The sequence below is a fragment of the Ananas comosus genome, linkage group 8 (assembly GCF_001540865.1).
Source record: "Ananas comosus cultivar F153 linkage group 8, ASM154086v1, whole genome shotgun sequence".
Taxonomy (NCBI): domain Eukaryota; kingdom Viridiplantae; phylum Streptophyta; class Magnoliopsida; order Poales; family Bromeliaceae; genus Ananas; species Ananas comosus.
The window spans coordinates 6,109,199-6,133,157 of NC_033628.1; the positions used below are offsets into that span (position 1 = coordinate 6,109,199).

At 37.1% G+C, this 23,959-nt stretch overlaps 2 protein-coding genes across 2 annotated transcripts; both read left to right on the forward strand.

The window, feature by feature from the left end:
* On the forward strand, nucleotides 12,789–16,389 carry LOC109714133. The gene is made up of 5 exons (XM_020238579.1): nucleotides 12,789–13,370; nucleotides 13,429–13,517; nucleotides 13,622–13,818; nucleotides 13,924–16,232; nucleotides 16,384–16,389. The coding sequence occupies exons 1-5, from the start codon at nucleotides 12,789–12,791 to the stop codon at nucleotides 16,387–16,389; spliced, it is 3,183 nt and encodes a 1,060-aa protein (XP_020094168.1).
* LOC109713637 lies at nucleotides 16,936–18,448 on the forward strand. Its single transcript, XM_020237797.1, has 7 exons — nucleotides 16,936–17,087; nucleotides 17,184–17,457; nucleotides 17,536–17,632; nucleotides 17,713–17,835; nucleotides 17,938–18,019; nucleotides 18,100–18,232; nucleotides 18,324–18,448. Exons 1-5 carry the CDS (start codon nucleotides 16,944–16,946, stop codon nucleotides 17,981–17,983), a joined length of 684 nt encoding a protein of 227 aa, XP_020093386.1. The 5' UTR covers nucleotides 16,936–16,943; the 3' UTR covers nucleotides 17,984–18,019; nucleotides 18,100–18,232; nucleotides 18,324–18,448.

Below are 23,959 nucleotides of genomic sequence, written 5' to 3' on the forward strand. Positions count from 1 at the left end.
GTGAATTATAGAGTATTCCACTAAGTGATAACATATTCTATTAGGTTGCAAACTATTCCGTCACAAAAGTTAAAATGCTGTTGGATTCTAACTATATTCTACAAACAAATTGATTACATTTACAGTTGTGCCAAGTTCACTCTAGGCATGTAGAAAAACTAATTGACTTAATATTTGCGGCACATGTTTGTCTAAGTAGATGTAATCTGTAAGAGCCTTTTTATTTGGCTTCTTATTAAGGATCATGGATCTGTATTCTAGAAGCCTATTGATGAAATTTAGTATGTGGGCTATTACACTTTGGTTTGTTGTTCATCCTACCTGTTTCCTCTCTTTTTTTGTCTTTTAATTTAAAAATATAAACAAAACCTTCTTGATTAATGTGTAGAATCAAACTTATTGTGCTTATCACCTGTAAATGCTCAAATTGACTGCTCTTTCCCTCTTAGCTTTCACCTTCTCGAACTTCTGTACCCGATTATTTATTGCAACTGCAAGTTTGATTTATTAAACTCCTCTTTGTGCTTATAACCTGTTTGATTTCCTTTTTTGTGTGTGTGTGTGTGTCTAGCTGTGGTGTTCTAATGCAACTGTGCATAGAAAAGTTAGTGCCTTACATTGTAACTGCAAGTTTGATTTATTAAACTCCTCTTTGTGCTTATAACCTATTTGATTTCCTTTTTTTTTGTGTGTGTGTGTGTCTGTGGTGTTCTAATGCAACTGTGCATAGAAAGCTTAGTGCCTTAGCACATGTCGATGTAATGTTGCATGAATTAGAATATCTTTCTTGCTCTTCTTTAAGGCTATGATGATAATAAGCAAAGGGAAGTGCCGAAAATATTGCCTTCGAACGAGTCGGGGTTTGGACGGAGTGGAAGTTTGGACGTCCTACTCATCGGCAAGCGCTTCTTGCGATTGTTACTCTTAGTGATAGCTCACATTTCCCTTCAATGTTAATCTACTGCGCAGCAGCCATTTCCTACCGTTCTTACCCTTTGTTGTTGCGCACTTCTGCTTCCTACAGCCCGCTGCTATCCCTACTGCTACCCTGTACTTATGAGCAGTGTTGCTCAGCCTCCTTAACTGAGCGATTTTTCATGAACCATTATATTATAATTTATAATGTAATGGCGAAACCCCCTCCTAATGTTTGATGATTGGGGAAGTCTGGGCAAAATATATTATATTTATTTTCGCAACTCGATTTTTATTACCTCCCTTCTGTATATATATATATATATATAGCCTCATTCGTGTATCAGGTGGTGTTCTATGCTTTTTGCTGTAATTTCTAAAGTTGTAGGTTTCGTCATATTGCTTATTCTAGGTTCAACTTAGCTAAAGCAAACTTCCTTGCACTTTGTATTGTATATTTTCTAGATGTAATGGAAGTTATTGCATGAGTTATTACACGAGCTAGATCGTCAAGGAGATTAGCAGAGACTCTTTCAACACCTGATGATAAAAAAATTGAATAAAATAAAATTAGAATCTAAATAAAGATTAGTTCTCTTTTAAATTTCTCTCTAAAAATGTTCATTCTGTATGAACACTAGAGGAGGTGGTATATAGGGGTTTGTAAAGAGAACGATAGAGGCATGACGTTCCACATCTTGAATCCATATGTTCCAACCTATTAATTGGAATATTAAATAATAATAATAAATACTAATAAACGAGAATAAAAAAGTTAATAAATAAAATAAATAAAATAATAATAATTAGGAAATTTTGGATTTTTTCTCCAACAATTTTCCACAAAGAAACAAAATTTCAAAAAAAAAATAAACAAAGTAAAATGGAAATAAAAAATTAAACAATAAAAAAAAGGAAATCAATTAATCAATCACAAGGTGTTTATACTATGCAATATTTCTTTAAGAGACTTAACCTTACTTAGTGCAACCAGTTTTCATCAGAAGGAATCAGAGTGAATCAGATCTTGAACTACATTTCTTTGTACCTAGCTTCATCCACCGCACACACAGTACAGAATATAGTCCTATATTTACAATTTCTACATATTTTCGGAAACAGTTTTTTTTGCTCGGCTTTCGATTAGTTTTACCAGCTTTTCTTCATTGATACAGTTCAATCTATTTTTGTATGTTTTCAGCAGGTCTTTAATAGTTGTTTGCCATTGCCATCTGCGCGGTACAGTAAAACTTTCCGGCCGCGGCTCCTATATGGTTTGGCTTCAAATTTCTACTCTGCTCAAATTTTTACTTATAGATCCTGTTGCATTACCTAAGTCAAATTCTACATGTATATATATATATCAAGAATTTTGATGTTTCAAATTAAGTTCTATTACCTAAGATAATTAGGCTAAAGTTCAGTTCCTACAAAAAAAAATGCAATCTAATAGGATATTGTTTTCTGTTTATTCTCGGGTTTTGTGGGTTTGAGCTAGAACTTGAGTAGGAATGAAATTTGTATTGGCAAACCCTTTTGTCAATGGCAAAGATAGATGTGGTGCCGTAGTCGTTGACTCCGCCTCTGATGCCTCTCTCTCTCTCTACCTCTCTACCGGGTTGACCAAAGGGTCCTCCCAGAACTGTTCACTCCGCTTTGTCCCTTATATATTTAATGGAATACTTCACCAAACTCGACCTTCGCTCTGGGTATTATCAAGTACGGATTGCGGAAGGAGACGAGGAGAAGACCACGTGCGTGACGAGGTACGGGGCCTATGAGTTCCTTGTCATGCCGTTCGGCTTGACGAACGCGCCGGCAACCTTCTGCACACTTATGAACAAGCTGTTCCATCCCTATCTCGATCGCTTTGTGGTGGTGTATCTCGACGACATCATGGTATACAGCAATACCTTGGAGGAGCACATCGAACACTTGCGAACTGTCTTCCAAGTGCTGCGGGAGAACCAGCTGTTCGTCAAGAAGGAGAAGTGCATATTCGCGAAGGAAGAGGTGCACTTCCTTGGCCACTGGATAGGCCAGGGCCTGATTCGCATGGACCAGCGAAAGGTGCGAGCCATCTGCGAATGGGAGACCCCAACGACAGTGTCCGAGTTGCGGTCTTTCCTTGGGCTCGTCAACTACTACCGCCGATTCATTGCTGGCTACTCTGCGAGAGCAGCCTCGTTGACGGATCTGCTGAAGAAAAACCACTCGTGGGTTTGGACCTCTCAATGCGCGGAGGCATTCGAGGACCTAAAGCGAGCGGTGACAGAGGATCCAGTGCTGCGACTACCCGACTGCAGTCGCACCTTTGGGGTACATACTGATGCCTCTGATTTTGCCATTGGCGGTGTCCTCGTGCAGGATGGGCACCCCATCGCCTATGAGAGCCGCAAGCTCAACGACATCGAGCGGCGTTACACCGTCCAGGAGAAGGAAATGACCGCTGTGGTGCATTGCTTGCGAACCTGGCGGCACTATTTGCTTGGGAGCAAGTTTGTGGTGCGCACCGACAACGTTGCCACGAGCTACTTCCAATCGCAAAAGAAGCTGTCGCCTAAGCAGGCGAGGTGGCAAGACTTCTTGGCGGAGTTTGACATGGAGATGCAATACAAGCCCGGGAAGGAAAACCGCGTGGCTGATGCTCTCAGCCGCAAGGCTGAGCTTGCAGCCGTGTGGCAGCTTCAAGGGACGCTCCGCGATCGACTTCGTTCAGGAACCAATGAGGACCCTATCGCTCAAAATCTGGTGCAGCTTGTCAAGGAGGGCAAAACGCGAAGGTTTTGGCTGAGCGACGGGCTGCTCCTCACCAAGGGGCGACGGGTGTACGTGCCCAAGTGGGGCAACCTTCGCCGCGAGCTCATCAAGGAGTGCCATGACTCCAAGTGGGCGGGCCACCCAGGTCAGAAGCGAACCCTGGCGTTGCTCGAGGCCGCCTACTTTTGGCCGCGGATGCACGAAGACGTGGAGGCCTACGTGCGAACCTGCTTGGTGTGTCAACAAGACAAAGTTGAGCACCAGCGACCTGGCGGACTCCTCGAGCCTTTACCTGTGCCTAGCCGTCCGTGGGAGAGCATTTCGATGGACTTCATCTCCGCCTTACCAAAGGTGGGGGTGCTTGGGTCCATTCTGGTGGTGGTTGATCGTTTTTCCAAGTACGGGACCTTCATTGCTGCGCCGGCCGATTGCACGGCTGAAGAAGCGGCACGCCTCTTCGTCAGCCACATCGTCAAGCTTTGGGGGATCCCCACGAGCATCGTGAGCGACCGCGACCCCAGGTTCACTGGCAAGTTTTGGACCGAGGTGTTCAAAATCTTGGGGTCGGAGTTGCTCTTCTCCACCAGTTGGCATCCACAGACCGACGGGCAAACTGAGCGGGTGAACGCTCTGTTGGAGGAGTATTTGCGGCACTATGTGAGTGCCAATCAGAAGGATTGGGTGCATCATCTCGATGTCGCCCAGTTTGCTTACAATTTGCGGCGCAGCGAGTCTACAGGCTGCAGCCCCTTCGAGTTGGCGATCGGGCGACAACCACTTGCCCCTCACACGGCTGCTGCGGGAGAGCAGTTCCGCAGCCCAGTTGCTCTTCAGTTTACCACTAACTTGCAGGAAAAGGGTGAAATTGCAAGGGCGAACTTGGAGAAAGCAGCACGACGGATGAAGAAGTGGGCTGACGAAAAGCGACAGCCTCGGGAGTTTGCCGAGGGCGACCGCGTGATGGTCAAGCTTCATCCGCAGCAGTTCAAAGCCTTGCGGAAGGTGCACAAGGGACTGCTGCGCAAGTACGAAGGCCCATATACCGTCGTCAAGCGTGTGGGCAAGGGGGCCTACAAGCTGCAGCTGCCCGCAAACCTCAGGATCCACCCTGTTTTTCATGTCAGCAGGTTGAAGCTGTATAACGAAGACGCGGAGGATCCAAGCAGAGGAGTGTCGCAGCGAGCGCCTCCGACCATGGTGACTTCGTTCGACAAAGAAGCGGAGTCCATCCTGGACACTCGACTCATTCGGCGACGTGGGGTCGTGCCGAATCCTGAGTACTTGGTGAAGTGGAAGAATCTCCCATTTGGCGAGGCGAGTTGGGAGAAGGCGGACACACTTTGGCAGTACCAAGCGCTCATCGACGAGTTCCAGAAGCAGCGCGCGACGAGGACGCCTGCGCATTAGGTGGAGGAGGGTGTCAGGGACTTAGAAAAATTTCTATGCAGCCCGGTCCCTGGCCCAAATCTACTTAGCGAGTTCGGGTTGAAGATGGGTCGAATCGGGTTGGCAAGTAGACCCAAACCCAACCCGCTATGGGAAACTCAAGGGTTATGAAACTTATGGGAGTTATGGGTGACTCTTGAGCTTTTGGCATTTATGAGGGCTCATTATGTGGGTTCATTATGTATGTAGTGGGTGAGTTGAAAAGGCACCTTTAGGCCTATAAATAGTGGGGTTGGCTAAGGCCATGACACACAAGAGGGAGTTTGTGTGTGTGTGTTGTAATCTCTTTTCTAAGTAGTGGAGTACTTAGTTTTTGAGTGAACCTCTACATCTCTCTCTTTGTCATTCCCTTTGCATATTTAGTCGTAGGACGCGAAGGTCCGGACTAGCAATAGGGACGAAGGCTTGCCCATCTTCGAGCAGGAAGGCGGGCGCCGCACGGGCTTTGCGAACAAAAACGCTAAGTCCGTGACAAGCAGCTTAGTTAGCGTACAGATAATTTTAAGTTATAGTTTTCTAAATCTGTTTTTTGGATACGCCCGTAGCATGGGTTCTGCTAAGTGTGAATATATAAAATTTGTTCGACCATATAGCGTGTGTACTGCAACATATTGGAGTGGCGCCTTGGGACGAAGCTTACCTACTAGATTTGTTAGGCTGCGTCCCGATATGGTGTGGTACATACCCTACATTATTGAACATGTTTTAATATATTTATGATTACTAAAATCTGTGCTTCTGTTGTATTTAGAAAACTCGAATTGGTTAATTATAAGTTAGATTTAGCTGTATGTTAGCTAAATAGTTGCTTTCCAACACTAAATAATTCTACTATATATCTTCGCAAATTTATCGTAGTATACCCGTGTTACCTCTATCCTGGCAGTAAGTGTTGGTAGAGAAAAAAAAAATTTTGGGGGATTCAATTTGCAACTGGGATTTTCTCAGATAGGTAAGATAGGTGCATATTTCTCACTGTGTGGATAGTGTGAGCATTTACATAAAATACTTATAGAAAAAATGTTCGAGTACGCTTGATGCCCAATTTATAAAAAAACTATACTTTCCTTTACAACCCCACAGTTTATAGCCTGGTTTAACTTAAAAGTTTTTTGTAAATTAGTTTTTTGTCAACATTAGGCTAATGCTTTCTAAAATACTAAGCGTTAAACAGTGGAAGGCAAAATAAAAAAATAATTTTACATATTAAGAGTTAGTAAAAAATAAACTCTTAAGTCATATAATATATATTTTATTACAATATTAGTAATATATATTCGCATAATTAAGCAATTTAATAAATAAAAAAATATTTATAAATTTATGAGGAAAAAAACAAGCGGTTTCCTCGCAAAGGTTTTATTATATAATAAATTGTGTATTTTGATGCTGAATCAATTTTATGTTTATATTATATTATGTATTCGTTATTTTGGGCACTAAATCATTCTACTATCTTTGTTAAATTTTTAATCCTGGAATAAGTGTGTTGTTACTGCTTTGTCAGCAAATTGGTGTGTCTGTTATGAAATGTATAATTCACAGCCATTTTTCTATAAGAAATCCTACCACTAGGTCTGTTATTAACCATGTAACTAGGTCTGTTATTAACCATGTAATGTTACTTTTTCATCTGTGTAATTCTCAAGCGTATTTTGCCTCACGAGCCTACGGTGGAGAATTGAGCTAAAAAATTAGGTGGTTGCGTCGTAATATGCCTATGCTGCCTGAGCCTTCATATTTTAATAATATAATAATTTTAGAAATAATAATTCAAACGCCGTTTTATCTTACTTCTTCGCGTTTTGCCTTCTCTAAACATTGCCTTATATTTGACCCTCCTTTAAAAAATAGATGTGAAATTGTATACTTTCACAATTAACCAAATTTACATTTAGATGTTGTTTCCATAAATGCTAACAGCCAATAAATATATTAGTTCTATTAAATTCTTTGGTGCCAAATAATATTGTCGTTCCTGCTTCAGCAGCAAGCAAATTTTCTAATTTACATATATTAATAATTGGAATTATTGTATTTTATTTGGCGCATATGTTATCTTTTTTCGGGAAACTTTTCTCTCTCCTTTTTAGAGCTGGGTTGATACTTAGTTAACTTCGGTTGTTATATTTTCTTTTGCTTTTCCCCAGCCTTACTTACGGGCCGCATTGGAATTATTGTATTTTATTTTGTTCATATATTATCTTTTTCCAGCGATTTTTTCTCTCATTTTTAGGATTGGGTTGATACTTAGTTGACTTCGGAATTTCCGGTTGTTATATTTTCTTTTACCTTCTCCCGGCCTTACTTCTGGGGCGATAAAATAAACATAGAAAACATATAGTTAAGCTTACCTTCTATAATAAAAAAAATGTCGCATGTGTTTCTTATCTCCGGAAAACTTTTCTCTCTCCTTTTTAGAGCTGGGTTGATACTTAGTTAACTTCGGTTGTTATATTTTCTTTTGCTTTTCCCCAGCCTTACTTACGGGCCACATCGGAATTATTGTATTTTATTTCGCTCATATATTATCTTTTTCCAGCGATTTTTTCTCTCTCCTTTTTAGGGTTGGGTTGATACTCAGCTGAGTTCGGAATTTCCAGTTGTTATATTTTCTTTACCTTCTCCCGGCCTTACTTCTGGGCCGATAAAATAAATATAGAAAACATATAGTTAAGCTTACCTTCTATAATAAAAAAAATGTCGCATGCGTTTCTTATCTCCGGGAAGCTTTTCTCTATCATTTTTAGGAGTGTGCTTAATTAACTTCAGAATTTCTGGTTGCTATATTTTCTTTTACCTTTTCCCAGTATTAGTTATAGGCCGGTAAAATAAACGTAGGAAACATATAGTTAAACTGACAACCTATTATAAAAAAAGGGTTTTACGTTACCTATTTGTTGTTTTTTGCTAATTAGTATATCTTAGATTTGCATAATGCATTTACAATTTTCAACGCTAAATAATTCTGATGTCTTTATTTGTTTTATTTTTTTAATGGGGAATATAGCGTCGCTTTTTTTGATATCAAGCAATACTTACTTTTGTAGGGTATGTGGTTTTCATGAATTTTGTTTCCCAAAACAAATAACATAAAAAAAGTATTTTCGTATCTCCCGTAAATTTTTCAGTAGTAAATAATTTGATTGGATCTATTTCTGCAAGAATTATTTGTATTTGTTATTTGTTATATTTTTATTATATTGTATTATTATATTGTATATTCAAATAATACAGTTATAATGTTCATCACCGAATAATTCTATTACCTCTATCATGTTTTACAATGTTAAACAATTACGCTGTTTCTACTTTGACAGCAAGCAGCTCCAACTGTTATAAACTGGCCGGTTCTCAAGCAGCCTGTTATGAATTGCCTCATTCCTAAGTTGTCTTTCCTTTCATGATCAGCTCTATCGGTGAGTCATTTATTTATAAACTTTAAACTCTTGGGTTTTGCAGCCTCTAATTTTTTTGGCGCTTTTCCTCCAACCCTTTAGTATTACTACAATTACGCTGTTTCTACTTTGCCATCAAGCAGCTCCAGTTGTTATAAACTAGCTAGCTGGCCGGTTCTCAAGCAGCTTCACCTGTGATGAATTGGCTCATTCCTAAGTTGTCCTTTCTTTCATAACCAACCCTATTGGTGAGTCATTTATTTATAAACTTTAAACTCTTGGGTTTTGCAGGCCTTAATTTTTTTGGCGCTTTTCCTCTCCGTCCTTTAGCATTACTATTTGCGCAACCTATGTTTTCTACATGCCTTTACACCGTTAACCACACAGCTTTTCTTCCCCTCTTTAATTTGCAAATAAATTGTTATAAATTATTTGCATGTCCGTTACATGTTGGATGCATAGATTATATCTTGATTTTTTTGGACACTATTATACTGTGTGTTTAGATGATGCACTCATAATGTGCAGCACCGGGTAATTCTATTATCTCTTCCAAGTTTTTTAGTATTAAACAATTATGCCGTGTTTTCAGTTTACACTTTAAAGTTTAATAATGAATGGGTTATGATTTAGATATTTAATATAAGTCTTTTATCTTTTTTACTTTCGCCCAGAATCTAGCAGATATCTAGATGTAATTCATGAGGCATCATTTTTAATCCGAACCCTTTACATATCTAGATGTAACGCATTTTTTAAAATTCCTTAGGAAATGGAAAGAGTTGGACGGTAAGGTTATTGGTAAATGTTTTACACTTTAAAGCTTAATAATTAATAATTAATAATAATTAATGGGTTACAATTTGGACTTTTAATATAAGTCTTTTATCTTTTATGGTATCGCCCGGATTCTATCGGATATCTAGATGTAGTTCATGAGCCGACATTTTTAATTCGAGTCTTTTACATAAATCTTATATACATCAAATATAACACATTTTTTTCCGGCGTTACTTTGGAAAGGGGAGGGGTTATTTGGTGAGTGGACGTTAAATATTACATCAGATATCGCCCAGTTCTTTGTCGGTAAATTTTCTTTATAAATTTAAGTTTTTCATAGACCGTCGAAAATGATTCAATAAAGTTGGTGGTAAAATTTAAGCGTATGGCCAGTTACACTGGTACTATAGTTGTCGATTTGCTAACAAAGAGTTAAATATTATATCGAATATCACACGGTTCTTGGTTGGTGAATTTTATTTATAAATTTAATAAGGGGAAAAAATTTAGTTGTTATTTTAGGATAATTCAAAAAACAGGGGAAAAACAAAAAAGAAAATTGGTGGGTGGGATAGGAGAGAGATTGAGGATAAGGGAAAAGGAAAAGCAGGTTCGCCTCGAGCCCTGCAAATGCAGCGAGGCTTCAAAGTATGTAAATTTAAAAATGTTTCTTGAACGAATAAATAGATATTTTTCGTTTAGAATTCAAAATTAATATACATTTGAAAACCTTTGATTCATCTTAACTTTTTTCCCTATTCGGGAGAGGCCAAAATTCGAAATACTTTTTCCGGCTAACTTTAAGAGCAGATAAGTTTGCCAGTAATAGCTGAGCGGTATATTTGAAAGAACAAAATAGTGAATTATTATAGGGAACCGAATTGACTAACAGCTTTTAACTCTAGAGGTTTATTGGAAAAATAGGTTTGAGCATAGAAAACTGTTAGAGCCAATTGTAAATGAATCTAATCCAAATATGAGTCAAAGGAATAGTGAATTTAGCTAAAGATGCGCAATTTGAATTGAAAACAAAAAAAAGAGCTTAAATTCCATCTGAACATTTAAATTTGTAATTAGAACTCAAATTCCAAATTAAATCATTATTGAAATTAAATGTTAATAGAAAATTTATATTTGAATTGGCATTCCAACTTAAAATTTAAATTTAAAATTCGAATTCCACTTAACAAATTGAATTTGTAGTTGGGACCATTTGAGTTCAGCATTCAATTTGATGTTCTTAGCTGTAGTTTCTTCTCGAGCAGACGTGGGCGCACGAGGGTCGAGCGGTCGCCGGGCGCAAGTCGCGTACACATAAGGGAGAGAGAGGAAGAGAGAGAGGGAAAGAGGGGGGGGGGGGACAGAGAAATGTTAGTTGAAAAACATCTAAAAAGCATCAAGTAGCAATTGTGTAGTTCATCGTGTAGTTCTCTTCTCTGGGTTATTTGGTCACTTCAAAATGTTATTCAGCTATTGGTAAAGTTCTCCAACAGTTTCGGTTTTTGCGTCCTACAAGTTTCTCAAAGGAAACTTTTATTCAAGTCAATGGGTTGAGCGTTGTTTTCCAAGCTTTTTCGATAGGTTTCCTACTGGTGGAAATGATCAACAATCAAATCTAGAAATCGCAACATGTATAGGAATTCCCACAGTTCATCTGTTCCAAAAGTAACGCATCTGCCCGCCTCCTTTCCCTGCCGGTTTACTGTCTCCTGTGATTCCGCAAAGCCTGCAGGTCTGTCACCTTTCCTGTTACCTGTGGCCCCGCAAAGCTTGCAGGGCTCGGGGAGTTGCCGCATTATGCCGTGTCCCCCCCAACCACCACCCGCCTGTTCCTGCAATCGCAGGTCCCGTNGCCGCTGAGCGCAGAGGGTTGTCGCCTTGTGGATCTGTAGATTCTGTAGGTATCAGTAAAGACGCTCGAGTAAGATTTTCGGCCTACACCTTTCTCGCGCAGGAGACTTTTATTCAAGCCAACCGATCGAGCACTGTTTTCCAACCTTTTTCAATAGGTTTCCTACTGGTGGAAATGAGTAACAATCAGATTCAGAGATCACAACATGTATAGGAATTCCCACAATTCACCTGTTCCAAAAGTAAAATATCTGCCCGCCTCCTTTCCCTATCGGTTTCCTTTCCCCTGTGGTTCTGCAGAGCCCGCAGGTTTGTCACCCTTCCTGTTACCTGTGGCCCCGCAAAGCTTGCTGGGCTCGGGGATTTGCCGCATTATGCCGTGTCCCCCCCAACCACCACCCGCCTGTTCCTGCAATCGCAGGTCCCGTTGAGTGCGAAGGGTTGTCGCCCTGTCGATCTGTAGATACTGCAAGTATCGCGCTCTCTTTGATCCCGCTTCTCATCTTTCGCCGATCAGTAAGCGCGCTCGAGTGAGATGGCTAGGATTTTTAATTCCAATATGAGGGTCACTGAGATGTTGACGGGATGAGGTTAAGTATGAAGGTCGTTAATCAACTACACCGGTGCTATAGTTTTGGATTTCTTAGACATAACTTTGTGTACACATTAGTATGTTTCATGCAAAAAATAGTTCCGATAATTCAGAAATCATATTCAAGAATACAAGGTTTATAGTATTTCAATCAAGGTGTACGATTAAGAACAACTGAATTTTATGAGGAGTGGAATTCTCCCATTTGGGATGCACAGCAAAAAGAACATAGGCTGCTTTGCCCTTCTATTGGTTTCATGCTTTCAGGTATAAATTCTACCAAGCTTAGGTTGTTTCATGCAGAAACTTACATGTCTAGAAGTTGAACCAGTTGATCAGCGTGGAATTATAGAAATTCGCCGCATGTATTGATACTACTTTGCTTTATACATTAGTTTACAGTGATTACAAATGCATACTTTTCCCACTCTCACCTCTTGATAGTTGTTAAATTCTTATTTATTTACAACAGGCATCGATTTTGGTTCTTGCATTCACGTAACGTTGTAAATTTCGCTTCGTTCTTAAATGGATACTGCATCAATTAGCCGGGAGAATAGGAAACGGCGGAAAGTTATTCTTAGTCGCCGGAGAAATAAGGGAGTTATTCAATCTCTTGAATATACGCAGCCAACAAATATAGACTCAACTTTCATAGACTCTACAATTGGCCGGTTCCTCATCTAATTCTGCCGCATTTTTCTAATCAATCGTATCTTGGTTTACCGCAATATGAGTGCCAATCATGCGGAGCATTACTTTGGTATAATGAGAGAATTTATAAATCTCGGAACGAACAAGTACCGAGGTTTTCGATGTGCTGCGAAGAAGGCCGTGTCTATGTGTCGTTGCTGCGTGAAACACCTCATACATTAGAAATTTTGTTGGATTACCGAGTGGGGGGATTGTCTAGAAAATTTAGAGACAATATCAGAGCGTACAATTCTATGTTCGCATTTACCTCAATAGGCGCCAAAGTTGATACAGAAATTAATAAGAGACCAGGTCCATATGTATTTAGAATTAATGGCCAAAATCATCATATTATGGGTTCTCTTCTTCCAGCTGATGGACATCGTCCTAAATTTGCTCAACTTTATATTTATGATACTGAGAATGAGATCTCCAATAGAATACGAGCACTTGGCATTGACGATGGCGTTGAGAAAATTAGTAGGAACATTGTGACTGATTTAATTAAAATGTTTGATGACCAAAATACAATTGTTAAAGCATTTAGAATGGCACGAGATTATTTTGTACATAATGATTTTATGCCCATGAGGTTGCGATTAATTGGAGCACGTGGGGAAGTCTTGCAGCAATATAATTCTCCTTCATGCGCTGAAATTGTTGGTCTGATAGTTGGTGACTTAGGCAGTGTAGATCGGCAACGTGATATTATTGTTGAGCATAAAACAGAAGGCTTAAAACGAATTAGTGATTTGCATCCTTCTTTTATGGCTATGCAATATCCTATTTTATTTCCCTATGGTGAAGATGGTTTTAGGCTTGGCATACGATGCAGGCAGACATCCCGCAGGAAAACAAATTCTCGGCAATGTGTTACAATGCGTGAGTTCTATGCTTATCGAATCCAAAATAGATTAAGGGAAGGGAAGACATTGGTACGTGGAGGAAGACTTTTTGAGCAATATATTGTTGATCCTTTCACATGTATTGAAGAAGAAAGACTGCAATACATTAGAAGAAATCAGGCGAATCTTAGAACTGAAATATAAAAAGGTATTAGAGATGCTGTTGTTGAAGGAGATGTAGATGGTAATACTATTGGTAAACGAATTATATTGCCTTCGAGTTTTACTGCGGGTCCTCGCTATATGGTTCAAAATTATCAAGATGCCATTGCTATCTGCAGGCACTCAGGGCCTCCCGATTTATTCATAACATTTACCTGCAATGCACAATGGCCTGAAATTAGAGATGCCCTGGAATTTATTAATGGCCAAAAAGGTGAAGATCGGCCTGATATTATTAGCAGGGTATTTAAGCTGAAATTGGAAGTTTTAATGGATGATATTAAAAAGAACCAATATTTCGGTAAATCAGTGGTTGGTATGTCGCTATACAATTTATGTTGGCCTCAACTTTACAATTAACTTTATCGTTTTCTTATCGCATTTGCACCATTAACTTTTCCCCTCTAACATTTGCCTGCAGAGTTATATACCGTTGAGTTTCAGAAGAGGGGCCTTCCTCATGTTCACATGCTGATATGGTTACATACAGGCCATAAATATCTTACAACCTCAGAGATAAATTCAATTATTTCTGCAGAAATACCTGATCAAATTAATAATCCAATCGGCTATGCATCAGTTGCTAAATTTATGATACATGGTCCATGTGGATTAGCTAAACCAGGAGCCCCATGTATGATAAAAGGTCGCTGCTCAAAATATTTTCCAAAAGAATATATAAATGAAACGGTTATATCTGAGGATGGATTTCCTATTTACAGGAGAAAAAATAGCCATTTTCGTGTATTGAAAGCTGGTATTGAACTTGACAATAGATTTGTTGTTCCTCACAACTTGCAATTGGTTATTAAATATCGGGCTCATATTAATGTTGAGTGGTGTAATAAGTCAAGGCTAATAAAATACTTATTCAAGTATATCAATAAAGGTCCAGATAGATCTGCAGTGGTTTTAGAAAATAATGTCCATTATACTGATGGAGCTCCTGGAAAACAATACAAAAATATTGATGAAATTAAGCAATATTTAGATTGTAGATATTTATCAGCATATGAGGCGATTTGGAGATTGTTCCAATTTGATATCCACTTTAGGCATCCATCTGTTGAGCGGTTATCTGTTCACCTACCGATGATGAATAACATAACATATCATGGTGCTCAAAATTTAATTAATGTCCTCAATCGTCCGAATGTTGAGAAAACAATGTTTACGGAATGGATGCATACCAATCTCAATTATAATGATGCTCGACAATTAACATATGCTGAATTCCCAACTGAATGGGTTTGGCATTCAAGTGATAAATTTTGGTCGAGACGAAAACAAGGATACCGTATCGGCAGAATAGTTTACATTCATCCAAATGCAGGAGAGCTATACTTTTTACGCATGCTTTTAAATGTAGTTAGAGGGCCAAGAAGTTATGCAGAGATTAGAACTGTACACGGTGTCGTACATGAAACGTTTCGTGCTGCATGCGATGCCCTCGGTTTACTCGGTGATGATAAAGAATGGAGAGAGGCATTTGGAGAGGCTTCACAGTGGTCAGGCTCAGTTGAACTCAGACAATTATTTGCAACATTAGTGATTTACTGTGAAGTAGCAGATCCACTTAAATTATGGAATGAATATTGGGAATTAATGGCAGATGATATATTATATAGGCTAAAGCGTGTTTTGGGTGTGGAAAATCTCCGAATACCTCAACTCGAACTTCAAAACCATGTCCTATTTGAGTTGGAAGTTATATTCAACAAAAATGGTAGTTCGCTTACACAATATAATCTGCCGATTCCAAATAGGTTGATTGTTGACGGATTAAATAATAAATTGCTCGCGGAAGAATTGGATTACAATAGAACCGAATTATTACAGGAATATTCAGAACTCTTTGATGGATTAAATAGTGAGCAGAAAATCATATATGATGCAGTCCTACATTCTGTATATCAAAATATCGGAGATCTTATATTTGTTTATGGTCATGGTGGGACGGGCAAAACATACCTTTGGAAAACTATAATTGCAAAATTACGTTCTGAAGGAAGAATAGTTTTAGCTGTTGCTTCCTCAGGTATTGCATCACTCTTATTGCCCGGGGGAAGGACTGCCCATTCAAGATTCAAAATTCCTATCAAACTTGATGATTGTTCTGTTTGTGAAATTAAGAAAGGCACGCACCTTGCAAATTTAATTGCACAAGCTTCTTTAATTATTTGGGACGAGGCTCCAATGAATCATAAAAATTGTTTTGAAGCTTTAGATAAATCCCTAAAAGATATTATGGTGACAGATGAACCAAATATTTGTAGTAAATTGTTTGGAGGAAAAACTATTATTTTGGGTGGAGACTTTAGGCAAATTCTTCCAGTTGTCGTTGGCGGAACTAAGCAAGATATTTTAAGCGCGTCGCTTACAAGATCATACATATGGAGTAAGTGTAAAATCTTCCGGCTTTCTACGAACATGAGATTACTTCGAGGCTCAATAGATGGCACAATGGACACTTCTTTATTAGAATTTAGTCAATGGGTTCTTGATGTTGGTGATGGCAAAATAAATGCTGTGAAATTAGAAGGTGAAGAAGAACCAACTTGGATCAAAATTCCTGACGACCTGCTGATAAAAGTTAGCAAAAATGGTATCGAAACGATAGTTTCAGATATATATGATCATATTGAGGAAAACTACAATGACCCTAATTATCTGCGAGATAGAGCTATCATTACACCTAGGAATGAAGGTGTCGATGAGGTCAACAGCTACGTACTCTCTTTGTTACAAACTGACGCCCAATTATATTTAAGCTCAGATTCAATATGTAGTTCATCAAAAAATGCAGAGGAGAATAATTTACTTTATCCGGTGGAATTTCTAAATTCTTTAACATTTAATGGAGTTCCGAATCATGAATTAGTTCTAAAAGTGGGAAGTCCAATTATGCTGCTTCGTAACATCAACCAAAGTGCCGGTTTGTGTAATGGAACTCGATTAATTGTAACTCAACTAGCTCCTAGAGTTGTCGAAGCACAAATCTTTACGGGCAACCATATCGGTGAGAAGGTTTATATACCCCGCATAGTAATGAATGTAGTAGAATCTAAATGGCCATTTGTGCTAAAAAGGAGACAATTCCCGGTTCGCGTGTCTTATGCAATGACTATTAACAAAAGTCAAGGTCAAACATTGCAAAAAGTAGGCATTTATTTATCGCATCCTGTTTTTTCACACGGACAACTTTATGTGGCGATTTCTCGAGTTACTTCACGAAAAGGGTTAAGAATTCTTATCGAAAAAAAAGACAAAGAACCTGAGGGGTATACAAGAAATATTGTTTTTCGTGAAATATTTGAAGATTTAGAGTAATATAATCAGGTTTGCTTCATTTCTTTGAGAATTACAAAAAAATATATTGCATTATTTTTTCCATGATATTAATGTCTCTCTCCTGTTAATAAACAGATTCTTCATCCTACAATGGAAAATGTCCTTTTATCACAATTATCACTACACCAGCAACCTTGCAAAATCAAAGTTCGTATCTGCCGGATTTGGGAATCAACTACTCCATATTCAAAGGGAGATATTTTCAGTCTAGATTGTCTATTGGTAGATAAGGAGGTGCTCAATTTTTCCTCCAGCGTAACAATTTATACAATGTGTTCTCTATTTTTCTGCTGCATATTCTTTTGTCACATACTTTTTTTGGGGTACCAGGAGTTTTCGATGCAAGCAACGATACGCAAGCAAGACGCAGAAGACCTTAAATGCCGGATTACAGAAGGCAAGGTGTATGTAATAGAGAAATTTAGCGTAATTCCAACTAGGAAAAAATTTGTGGCTGTCGATCGTTATTACATGATTCAGTTAAGTAAGTCGACACAGTTTACTGAAGTTGAAGATGATTCAGAAGGAATCCCATTACACAGTTTTAATTTCTCAACGTTTTACGAAATTAATAAGAAACAACACAACGATTCGATTTTAACAGGTACCATTTATTGCAAATATTATTTACTTTTACAAATACTTATGTATATCTAATAATTGCACGTGTTATGCTGCACAGATGTTGTTGGAAAAATTGCGGCTATCGGTGAAATAACCCACAGATATATTAGCCAATCACTACCTCCAATCAGAAATTTAGAGATAGAAGATTTTGAGTTAGTGATTCATATTTGCAAATCATCTTATTTCGACTGGCTTCATTACTGCTGCTGAATTAATATAATTTATTTTGCAGGAGAACCACTATGCCAGCGACGTTATGGGATAGATTTGCGACAGATTTTGATGAGGCGAATATTTACGAGGAAGAGAAAAGCACTCCTATAATCATAATTCTTGCTGGAATGACAGTTCGAACGTAAGGTTACGACATAAACATATAAGTTTAAATTAAAATGCTATTATTATATATAATATTGTTGACCTATTACTTCGGTTTTTTTTCAATACTTCAATATAGAGAAAGTACATTTATCGACATGCTCAGCATCGAAGATATATTTTAACCTCAAAATCCCTGAAGTTCTGGAATTTCTGAATAGGTTTGCCGCTAAGTAAAGTTTCCTTTAATTTCCCAACCTTTAATACATTTTATCACTATACACATTTTTATTTAATGCAGGCAAGGCGAAGAACCTAATGCAATCCAACGCATAACTTATGGTGAACAAAAAATCATTTCTCCTCTAGAAGAAATGTGCCAAAATAGAAAAAAAATTGCTGAGCTACTAAACCCAGACCTTTCTGATTTCGGAGTAAGTTTATAATCAGATAGCCAAATAAAAATTTTACTGCTTCCACTATTTGTCAGTATAATTTGTTTTCCCGCATTCTATCTGTGAATAGGATGTAAAGTTCACATGCGAAGCTAAAATTGTGAAAATCGATACATCCTATGGCTGGTGGTATAAAGCATGCCATAATTGTAAAGCAGCCGTGAAGGAATGTGATGATATATTCTGGTGTGCCCGTTGCAGTAACAACGATCAATCTCCTGTTCCATGGTGAAATTTACTATACCTTTAAAATATGAAACCCTGTGCCTGATTATTATACTGACGTTAATGTCTAATTCTTCTAACTTTTACAAAATTAGGTATAAATTGAGCGCAGTAGTTGAAGACTCCAGCGGGGTAGCCAATTTTACCATATTCGGCCAATTGGCTTAGGATCTTATTCGTATACCTCCACAAATTTTAGCAGCAGCACCTAATTCCGATAAATTTACACTTCCTGTGGTAATACAAACAATTATAAACCAAACACATATTTTCCAAATCATGGCTGATTCACAAAGATTCAGAACGAGCACTCCATCCTTTAAAGTCCTTAAAACTTTTACGATCAACAACGATGCAAAAGGTAAAAGACAAAACAAAGATAATATATTTATAAAATGTGAAGATCAGCCATACTCATCTACAAATAAAAAACAAGGTCAGCCAGAATATTTGGAGGAAATCTCTCCCACTCTAGCCACTTCTTCGAGGTTAGTTTTTATATGTGTATATGTTTCTTATTGCCGAAAATAAACATTGAACATTTCCTATTGACGCCAAAATTGTTGGATTTATTTCTGTAACAGTTCAGCACTACCATCTGATCAATTATGTGAAATCCCGCACAGCTCAACACAATCGTCCAATCAAGAATGTGAAATTCTGCATAAGAAAAGACGTCGTCTTACGTACAACCCTTTTTTTCCCCCCAATTACTTATATACCTTTGGAAAAACCATGTCTTTCTACATTACAACCTATTTCTGGTACACGGCTAAAGTTGAAATCCTGTTGAATTACTATTTTCACAATATGTTGTTCAATAACTGTAGAGCATATTAGAGTTATTTTTTAAAACAAAGTTGGGATTGGACAACTATTTTTGAAACATGTAGAGAGTATATAACCAATCAACACTGATCAGATCTTTTCGAGCATCTTTTTTTCCCCCCACAGGAGCTTCATTTGATACTTGCCTAGAAATACTAACATTATATAAATAACTTTGCAGTTCGTATAATCTTGGTGATTTTTTTTAATCAAGGTTTATCTGTAAATATATGCCACTTTCCAATTGCATGGATCAACAAACCTATGTTGTATTAAATATAGTATGTTTATTCTGGACAATATTTATAGTCCAATACTATTATGTACTTTCAATGTTATGTGAATCCTCGCTCAGTTACTATATTTTGGCTGTATTCTTCGTGGAATCTTTAATCACCCAGCTAAATTATGTTTTCCAGACACCAATCTTTATGCTGCTCGATTGGTTCAACTCCTAGGCATCCAAGTTTCAGCATGAATCTACCTAAACTTGCTATACTCTATACCTGTAATCATTAAAGCAATAGATTTTCCCAAACTTTATGTCGAAACAGACTATTTGCTTTTCCTACGTATCTCAAAGAGACCAAATTGTATAAGTTGATTCGAATACGATATACCTCGAATTCCTTAATATGAATTCCAAATTCTCAAAACTATTTTGTACAGAAGACCCTAATTGCTTACTTAAATCCTAAATTATTTAGTTGAATTTGAATGTACTGATTTAGAATTATCCAATTAAATTGTGTTACATGAAAATAACATCAAAGTCATTTCGAGTGCTTTCTATAAATTCCCTAACCGAATCTTTTTATTTTTTTGTTTTAACAAATCCTTCAGTTTAATTCCATATCAGATAGTTATGATTAGATGTGGGGTATATAATCTTAATTAATTGGAATAGATATAATAACTGGGTTTAAACATTGTGGGCCGGTGATTTTAACATAACGAGTTATTATTGCAAGCGGATCAGATTGTTACAATCAGATCGTTACATTTAGTATCTGGATAGGGAGGCCTCCGTGTTCCTAAACCGTTAGACGATCGACTCCAGTAGACTTGATCTAGCATATTTGAAGTATCTAGAAAATAAATTTTATGACTTCTCGATATCATTCACCTAACAATCGAAAGGACTAAATTGTAATCTTTTAATTGTTATTAAAAATTATGTAGATATTACAAATATTTCCCGCTGCGAAGCGCGGTCATTTCTAGTAAATTCAGAACTATAGTATCGATGTAACTTATCAATGACTTTCCTGCCTAACTCCTTGCCCTCATCAGCTCAGCCCGTTAAATTTCTAATTTGAACTGTATCAAGATATTTTATAGAATTACATGAAAAAAAAAATTAAATTCAACAGAATTCTATATAGAACCTAATCTTTAAAATTTGTTAACTTATATTTTGGGATTTAAAATTGTTAAAATATAATGTTTTTATATTGTTAGTAGTAAATCTTCTAATCCAAACTGCTTCAAATATCACATGGTTCATGTTTTACAACAGAAACTCCTTTCCAGTAAATTCGGAACTATAGTACCGGTGTAACTTATCAATGACCTTCCTGCCTAATCCCTCGCCCTCAATAGCTCAGTTACCTTGATATTTGAGAATAGAAACAAAATAAAATAAAAAACATGATATTTCATGTATATAAAGTTAAAAAAACTGAATTTTGATCTAAACTACTTCAAGATATTTGATGCATATAGAAGATTCGAATTCAAAACGATGACTTGCCCCTTAAATTTCCGATTTGAACTGCATCAAGATATTTTATAGAATTGCATGAACAAAATTAAAATCCAACAGAATTCTATATAGAATCTAATCTTTAAAATCTGTTAGCTTATATTTGGGATTTAAAATTGTTAAAATATAATGTTTTTATATTTTAAGTTGTAAATCTTAAATTCATTCCCTTTAACAAATTCAAATCATAAATTTCAAATATATTTTGGAAAATATATTTATTTATCCATTCCATATTTCCTTCTCTCTCACTCTTACTTTTTCCTGCTAATTTTCTGCTGTTTTTTAATCGCGCAAAAATAGTTACTGGTATTATTTAGTTTGATTAAATTTTTAAATAAAACTCACCAACCAGTCACCATGTGATATTTGATGTGATAGAAACTCTCTTCCATCAAATTCAAAACTATAGTATCGGTGTTGTTTATTGATGATCTTCCTGCCTGACCCTTTACCCTCAAGAAAAATTTTAAAAAAAAACATGATATTTGAAGGATATAGAGTTTAAAATTACGAATTCTGATTTGAACTGCTTTTCCTTAAATTTCTGATCTGAACTGCATCAAAATATCTAATAGAATTACATGAATAAAGTTAGAATCCAACTTTCACCTATTCCCGATTCCCTTAAATTTTATAACCAACTTTATTAAATAATATTGAATTGTCGATTCAAAATGTTTTAGAAATTACAGACATTTCCCGCCGCGAAGCGCGGGCCTCCACTAGTATATATATAGTCATAACTTGATTTTGTGCGCAAATTAAGTAATTTTGGATGCTTGCATGTCTTTCTACTCAGAATCATAATACTACTGCAACAAGTAGCCAAACAAAAGATCATCACCTACTCTGCATTTGAGTTGATCATCTTGATCCAAACTTTGTGTGTCATGTTCTCCAGAGATTTGAGTGTGTGAATTATTTTGTTTGGAAACTTTTAGGTAAAGCAGGATAAAAAGGAAATTAAATTATTTTGTTTGGAAATACAACCAGAAGGTGGTTTAGATGTGCTTGCCTATTTAATTTGAGTGCTATTGTTACAAAATAAAAAGAAAAGCTAGACCAAATCAGTACAATCTAACTTTCATATTTTTCAGAAATTTGATATGATGATTTTTATTTGGTAATTTCGGACACTGATTTTATGACTTCTTTTTGGTTGATCCAGAACAGTTGGAGCTGCGAAAATTGAAGTGGGAAGCAAGAGTTTCAATCATACGGTGTTTGTTATTTTTTGGCTACATTTTGAGCAAGTATTTTTTTGTTAGAACTTATGTTCGAAATTTAATTTGAATACTGAGATTGTAATTTGAGAGTTGAGACTATTTGTTATATAAATTATTAATGCTTTTCGGTTATTACTATTTTTTAATATTTTAATTCATTGTAGTATTTAGTTGTGAGTATTTTTTAATATTAATTTGTAATTGCCGCTATAAGTTTTATTTATCAATCATTTAGTATGTTTTTTGTGGCAATTATAATTAATTATAACGGCATTTATAATAGTTTTTATTATATAGTATTTACCGGCATTTATAATAGTTGCTATTTTATATATTTAGCGGCATTTATAATAGTTGCTATTATATATATTTAGCGGCATTTATTTGAATTTTTACCAACCGCCGTAATAAATACCGCTATAAGTTTTAGCGACCCTACCTATAGCGGCAATTGTCATAATTGCCACAGAACTATTTAGCGGCAATTATAATTACCGCTAATTTAAAAAATAATTGCCGCTAAAACCTAATTTTGTCGTAGTGATAATTTACAACAGAGTGTGCCCGTAGGGTATACAAACTCTACAAATGTAGTTTACAACAGAGTGTGCCCGTGGAGAATACAGACTTCGGAGATCTAACTTAAAAACTACTCTTAGGAAAGCAGTAAATGCGAGTAAAAAAGATTACATTTAGACTACTCCTAGAAAAATAATAAAATTGCAAGGAAAATAAGGATGGTCTTCTCGTTCAGGAGGGAGAAAGACCCATATTGTAGGCTTTGAAATTACTATTTATAGTAATATCAACCTACATTATTCGTTGGTTGAAAGTAGTTGGAGTAGTTGTGACCATGATCGTGGAAGTTACGTCCACTTCTCATGGAAGTTACGTCCTACTTCTCTTGGTAGTTATGCTTCACTTTATGGAAGTTACACCCCACTTCTCAACCATTCCCGCCTAAACGCTTTTGACCTTTAGGCGCTTTATTGCCGACTCTTGGTGTACCGCGTGTCTTTAGCTCATATGTGGGTTAAGTCGGCATGTTAATTTTAATTTTGGCATCAACAGAGATCAGGTTAGAGAGCATGCATATTAACATATTGTTAATTATGTTAGATAAGATGCATGATAGTACTCGATGGGGACAATTAGAATGCCTAGTAGATCGAGTGGCACTTAACCTAGTGTATGAAACATAAGTTGGACATGAATGGCAACGAACCTAGTGTAACTAAACATAGGTCGGATATGAACCTAGTGTTGTTGAACCTAGGGTGAATCAAGAGTGGCAATAAAACCTAGTGTTATTGAATATAGGTGATTCATGAGTGGCATGTCAAGTGTAATTCCTAGGTGTGGACAACTAGGAAAGCAAGAACATGAGTGGCATTAAACCTAGAGTCAAGTAAACCTAGGTTATGAATACAGTGACTGTAAGGAAGTGAATTCTCGAAACTCGAGGATTAGACTTCGATCAGAATCGACTAGTTGTCGAGTGTGTAAGCTTCGGAAAGTCCGAAGGCAATTATAATGCATAAAGTGCATTAAAGAAGGGTCCACGGGAGCACCAGTGCAAAACAAGCACTGGAGCAGAAATGCTCTCCGGGACCGGTCCCTGGCAGGGAAGGACCGGTCCCATCAGGCTGGGTTGCGAAG

Coding starts and splice junctions, on each gene's coding strand:
- LOC109713637 (XM_020237797.1), top strand. CDS start 16,944: ATGGAAAATGTCCTTTTATCACAATTATCACTACACCAGCAACCTTGC. Junction 17,633..17,712: donor TTAGAGATAGAAGATTTTGA/GTTAGTGATTCA, acceptor TTTATTTTGCAG/GAGAACCACTATGCCAGCGA. Junction 17,836..17,937: donor GCTGGAATGACAGTTCGAAC/GTAAGGTTACGA, acceptor ACTTCAATATAG/AGAAAGTACATTTATCGACA.
- LOC109714133 (XM_020238579.1), top strand. CDS start 12,789: ATGGGTTCTCTTCTTCCAGCTGATGGACATCGTCCTAAATTTGCTCAA. Junction 13,371..13,428: donor TAAGGGAAGGGAAGACATTG/GTACGTGGAGGA, acceptor CATGTATTGAAG/AAGAAAGACTGCAATACATT. Junction 13,819..13,923: donor TTTCGGTAAATCAGTGGTTG/GTATGTCGCTAT, acceptor ATTTGCCTGCAG/AGTTATATACCGTTGAGTTT.